The sequence below is a fragment of the Salvelinus sp. IW2-2015 genome, linkage group LG14, assembly GCF_002910315.2.
Source record: "Salvelinus sp. IW2-2015 linkage group LG14, ASM291031v2, whole genome shotgun sequence".
NCBI lineage: Eukaryota > Metazoa > Chordata > Actinopteri > Salmoniformes > Salmonidae > Salvelinus > Salvelinus sp. IW2-2015.
This window is the reverse complement of record NC_036854.1, coordinates 20,989,872-20,995,944: the sequence shown is the minus strand read 5'-3', so window position 1 is coordinate 20,995,944 and position 6,073 is coordinate 20,989,872. Positions and strand designations below refer to the sequence as shown.

The 6,073-nt window shown below is 42.1% G+C and overlaps 1 protein-coding gene across 1 annotated transcript; it reads right to left on the bottom strand.

The window, feature by feature from the left end:
• Positions 1 to 29: 29 nt before the first annotated feature.
• On the bottom strand, positions 30 to 4,805 carry ctsbb (cathepsin Bb). Its single transcript, XM_023999711.2, has 10 exons — positions 4,697 to 4,805; positions 3,300 to 3,423; positions 3,023 to 3,108; positions 2,775 to 2,886; positions 2,446 to 2,561; positions 1,955 to 2,040; positions 1,682 to 1,825; positions 936 to 1,052; positions 626 to 754; positions 30 to 431 (listed from the first exon to the last, which is right to left on the bottom strand). The coding sequence occupies exons 2-10, from the start codon at positions 3,420 to 3,422 to the stop codon at positions 355 to 357; spliced, it is 990 nt and encodes a 329-aa protein (XP_023855479.1). The 5' UTR covers position 3,423; positions 4,697 to 4,805; the 3' UTR covers positions 30 to 354.
• Positions 4,806 to 6,073: the final 1,268 nt, after the last annotated feature.

The following is a 6,073-nucleotide window of genomic DNA, read 5'->3' as shown; positions in this document are numbered from 1 at the left end:
AAGTAGAGAAAATGACAACTAAAGCAGAATTCAAAAACATAAGCAGTTTATGAGTAGCTTTTAAATATTACAATCATAAAAGGCCGGTTTCACATACACAGATTAAGCCTAGTCAAAAGCATCGTAAATATATAATCTCCATTGAAATAGCCTTTAGTCCAGGACTAGGCTTAAACTGAGTCTGGGAAACCAACCCTAATAGCATAGAATGAATCTACAATTTAAAACGGATCAGTTATGAAACCCAGACATCCATACTGAGGATTATGCAGGACACCCTCGCTTTGAATTAGGAGGCAGGGTGGTGGATAGGCCATCGAGAGCACCCTCTGAACACAGCCTTAAAATATCTCTTTAAAGCCGGGGTATCCCCGCCACTATCTCTGATTCGATGCCACACTCGTCCTTTCCCCGCAGGATCTTGAAGAACCCTTCAAAGAGAACCAATACAGATGAGTCATACATTAGGCCGACGGTATCATAGCACACCATTCATTATACAGCATGTCACACCAACAGTATTACACATGAAGATATTGAAATGTCCAACTATACAAAGCAAAATAAGAATATTGAGTCAAAGTGACAGTGGTATGCAATGGTGTCTGCTGTTAGCCACCCTCACCATTGTCACCCCAGTCTGTGTTCCAGGAGTTGGCAACCAGCCAGTAGGGGGTGTTATTCTCCTTTCCCCAGCCCAGGATCTTGATGGCATGACCCCCCAGCATCTGTCCAGTCACATGCTGGTACACACCTGGCAACATAGAACAGAGATAAAGTGACCCCTTGGGAGTGTACAACCTGTCAGAACATGTCAGATCTGTGAGTGCATGCATAGTCTATGGAGTTTGTGTGCCTGTGTGTGAGTGGGTGTGTGTGTCTGTGCTTGCGCCTCTGTGGATATGTGTGTGAGAGAGAAGAAAAAAAAGTCTCACCGGTCTTGTAAAGGAGGAAGTCTTCATAGACAGAGAAGGCTGCCTCCACTGGGCCGTTCTTATAGAGCTCAGTCATGATCTGCTGTTCCTTCGGGGGAACGCTGTACGTCTGCTTTCCTACAGGGGGCGACAGAGTGGTCAACACACTGAGGAGGTACACAGTTGAGAAGTGGTGTAAAGTACTTAAGTAAAAAATACTTTAAAGTACTACTTAAGTAGTTTTTTGCGGGTATATGTGCATTACTATTTATATTTTTGGCAACTTTTACTTTACTACATTCCTAAAGAAAATAATGTACTTTTTACTCCATACATGTTCCCTGACACCCAAAAGTACTTGTTACATTTTGAATGCTTAGCAAGAGAGGAAAGTGGTCCAATTCACACACTTATTAAGATAACATCCTTGGTTATCCCTACTGCCTCTGATCTGGCAGACTCACTAACACAAATGCTTCATTTGTAAATAATGTCTGAGTGTTGGACTGTGCACCAGGCTGTCATGTAAAAAGAAATTAAATAAAAAAAATGCTGCCATCTGGTTTGCTTAATATAAGGAACATTTATACTTAAGTATATTTGAGCAATTACATTTTCTTTTGATATTGAAGTATATTTAAGACAAAATACTTTCAAACGTGATAATGTGACACCAGATTTAGCTTGGAAGTAATTTAGATACACTCGTACAGCATTGTTTAAGTCTGAGGTTATATTCAACATTAGTACACAGTGAGGTCTCTTACCGAAGCGTTTGTCCTTCTTGTAGGAGGGGGTGTATCCAGCATTGCACTCGGACACACACTTAGGCGTGTCCCCCTCACCTGTGCAGGGGAGGCGTGTTCCGTTCACGTGATGCTCACACGGAGCGATGCTGTAAGGTCTACAGCCTGTATGAGACACACAGTCACTAAGGATGTAATTTTATCCTCTAGAAAGCCAACAATATAGTCCACTGCTGACATTTATATTACATCCATATTGTAGGTTTCACAATGCCAGTGCCATCCAGAACTCACCTATATTGGATCCGTAGAGCCCCCCTGTAACCAGCCCAGACTCAGCCCAGTAGTCCCAGGCAGCTGATGGGAAGCCCCCCATACACCTACACACACACACCCCTCAGTCAGGCCATGTGAGCTTGCTTACAATGTCATGGTGTCATGAGCTATCACATACACTGCTATTGGCTGTAATATACACTGTGTGTACAAACATTAAGAAAACCTACTCTTTCCATGCCAGACTGAACAGGTGAAAGTTATGATCCCTTATTGATGGCCATCTGGCCAACTTTACACAACTTGGGAAGCATTGCAGTCAACATGGGCCAGCATCTCGGTGGAATGCTTGCGACACCTTGTAGAGTACATGCCCCAACGAATTGAGGCTGAGGGCAAAAGGAGAGGCTGCAACTCAATATTAGGGAGGTTTCCTTAATGTTTTTTACACTCAGTATATAATGAGAATAAGCTAAACCTGCTATACTTAAAGCCAAACACACACTCACCCCATGCCACAGGCATCACAGCATGACAACAGATCCTCAGCTGAGATCTCCAGGGAGACCTTGCCATTGCTATGGATACAATACCTGTCGGAGATGGCCTCAGCTGCCCCAAAGGCCTGTGGGTTGGAAATGCATGGGAGAGAAGGTTTAGGAGGCGCAGCTACTCAGTCATAGCTACTAAGCTTTTAGAAGAGTTATTCTCCTCTATCGCCGTCTCCTATCGCACTAACACAGCGGTTAGGCCCCTTTTAAAGGCTACTATTCTCCTCCTTACTCCTCTTTTTCCCTAATATTTTCCTCCATTCCTCTCCATCCATCCACCGTCTTACCCAGCAGGAGCCACAGGATCCCTGGTCTCTGATCTCTTTGATGGTGGGACAGTAGGGCCACTGCAGCCGTGCGTCAAAGCTGTCTGGCAGACTCATGTCCCCAGACTGCACCCTGTGGAGGGAGAAGAGGAACAAGCTTGGGCTTTTATAACTTACGTTGGCCTGCATGTGTAGGGTGGCATTAATATGAGAACAGTATGAATTGGGTCCATTTTGGTCAATCCATACAGACAAACACACACACTCACAGCTCTGGCAGCCTGGGTCCCTTCAGCAGGGTTCCACACAAACTCTTCACATAACTGATGTCAACGTTGTGGAAGTTCTGGCCAGCCTGGGGAGATGTAAAAAAAAAAAAAAGGAGTGAGAGAATATGGAGAGAGATGAAGATCGGTGGAAAGATTTCAAAGAGAACATTTGCATAGACTGGGTTTATTTATTATATTTGAATGAGTTAGATTATTATCTATCTATAATTATAACATTATCTCATCTGCTATAACAGGAAGACCTGGTAGGACTTACCGTCCATGTGGTGTCTGCGTTGTTGATGTACTGAACCATCTCAGGAGACAGTAGAGGGAGGCGGGGCTTAGCCCAGCTAACAGACAGGGCCGAGAGAAGACACAGGAGGGCCAGACGACACATCCTGGAGGTGGACAGGAGACAACATGACTTAACTTTTGTATTTCAAACCGTGATGTAGGCTACTCTTTGTCTACTGGGTGTAAGAATAGAGTTTGAGGTTGCAGCTCAGCACCTGTCACAAGGCAGCCTCCTCCCAGTAGACCACTAGAGCTGCAGAGGTGGAAGTGAGAGTGAAAATGTACCTTGAGTTCCATGGTTACTTATTAACAAGAGCTTTAAATAAGTGGCCTTACTGCAGGCTGTTTAAGCAAAAAGGACTGAAGGGGGCAGGGCAACCGCATTTGGGGCTCTATTTTTATTTTGGGGGGGAGAAAAAAAAGGGAAAAAAATAAAATAAATAAATAGGCTTACTGCATTTCAACACATTTTGCCATGGTGCAAAGAGAAAAATGCTGTTTTTTAGCTCATCATGCTTTTGTTCACCCATGAGGGTGAGAGAAAATGTTGCAGTTTTATAGCAAATGTTCTGCAATTCTACACATTTTGCTATCATAAGCGACTAGATACAGCCCTTAGTGTCACGTATACTCCCTCTCTGACCTCTAGGTCATCAGGCTGCTGATTATCCCGCACACCTGTCACCATCGTCTTGCGCACCTGCGCCTCATGACACTCACCTGGACTCCATCCCCTCCTTGATTATCTTCCCTATATCTGTCCCTCCCCTTGGTTCTTTCCTCAGGTGTTATTATCTCTGTTTTCATGTCAGTGTGTTTGTGGTGATTGTTTATTTTATTAAAACACTCCCTGAACTTGCTTCCCGATTCTCAGCGCACATCGTTACACTTAGCCTTGATATATTGGCCATATACCACAAACCCCCCTTATTGCTATTATACACTGGTTACCAACGTCAATAGAACAGTAAACAAGTTTTTTTGCTTCATACCCAAGGTATATTGTCTGATATACACACACGGCTAAAATGCTGTTTCATTCAATCAGCATCCAGGACCCAAACCCCAAAATTGCTGGTTCAAATATACACAGTATTTATTAGTAATAATACACTTGACAGATACTACAGTTTAAACTATCATTCCTCTGACGTCAAATGAACACTCTTTAAAACATTAACGTGTCGCTATTGCAAATACTAGAGTTGATAATAGCACAATCAATTCAATTCAAAAACCCTCCCTCTTCTTTCAGTGATAGGCTCTGGAAAATAAACTATGGCTCGTTCTTTCATACCAATACAAGTCTACCTCACAAATACTGGCATCTAGAGAAATACCCAGTTAAAATAACAAACCAGAAGAAAACATATCTACCTGTATGGTTTGTGTGGTAGAAGATCCTCAGACAGTTAATCAGTAGTCTGTCAGTTCTTCTCTGATTCTGAATCTCTGCAGACTCTCCTGTTTTAAAGGAGCCTGGATTACTGTCACATGACCAGTCCAGTCTTTTGCCCTGGCATAAATATCACATGATTGTGGCGAAGGCTATTTCCAAAGGTGGATAACAAGTTCCCTGAAAGTCATTATAAAATGTTTTGCTTGGATTGATACCATTTATGAAAGTCAAAGTTAGTTATGTCTGCAACAATGTTAGAAAACTGTAAGAAAAAAGCATTCCCTTTCTTCCATTCAGTTTGAGTTATGTTTGAAATAGAATGTACAGTCTTACATAAATGAAAATCACTGTTTTAGCAGTCTTTTCCCCCAGGACTTTGAACTAGCATGACTTCAGCTCGTCTGTAAACTATAAAACTATCATCCATTGTCTTGTCAGCAAAGTCAATGTCCAAAAAAACAGGGTTAATTTACAAAGGGCCAACATTGATCTTTGTGACACTGATGAGGCAGAAAAGAAAACATTCAGAAACACTTTATTTGGAGTCTTTTATTATTTGTTCAATTTTGTACAAATGAAAACCACACATTATATAGAAATAGTCATGTCTTCTTTGGTTGTGTACAAGGATACACCACATTACTGCAGCCTTCCTACTCACCAAAGCTCTGTGTTAAGGACACTTAGCAGCCTGCTACTGTGTGCTCTGCTGCAGTCCCGTTTCTACCAGTCTCTGTATCAAAAATCAAATCAAATGTTATTTGTCACATGAGCCAAATACAACCGGTATAGATAGACCTTACAGTGAAATGCTCGCTTACAAGCCCTTAACCAGCAATGCAGTTCTAAGAAAAATAAGTGTTAGAAAGTATTTCCTAAAATAAAGTCAAGAGATTCTTCAAAGTAGCCACCCTTTGCCTTGATGACAGCTCTACACACTCTTGGCATTATCTCAAATCAAATCAAAATAAAATAAAACAACTACCTTATACACACAAATACACACAAATGTAAAGGGATGGATAAGAATATGTACATATAAATATATGGATGAGCAATGGCGTGCGGCATAGGCAAGATGCAGTAGATGGTGTAGAATACAGTATATACATATGAGATGAGTAATGTTGTTATGCAGGTGAATGAGGACCCAAAAGCGACGTAATAGAAACAGAGTCTTTATTCCAGTATCAAACAAACAATGATTCTCCTGGATATATCAAAGGTAAATCCAAAACAGGAAACTGAAATCCTCTCGTAAGTAGAGAGGAACGACAGGAGACGCGACCACAGACTGCAGGTCGCTTCAGGAAGGCACAGGCCGTAGCTGACATAGACACCTGCTCACACGCAGC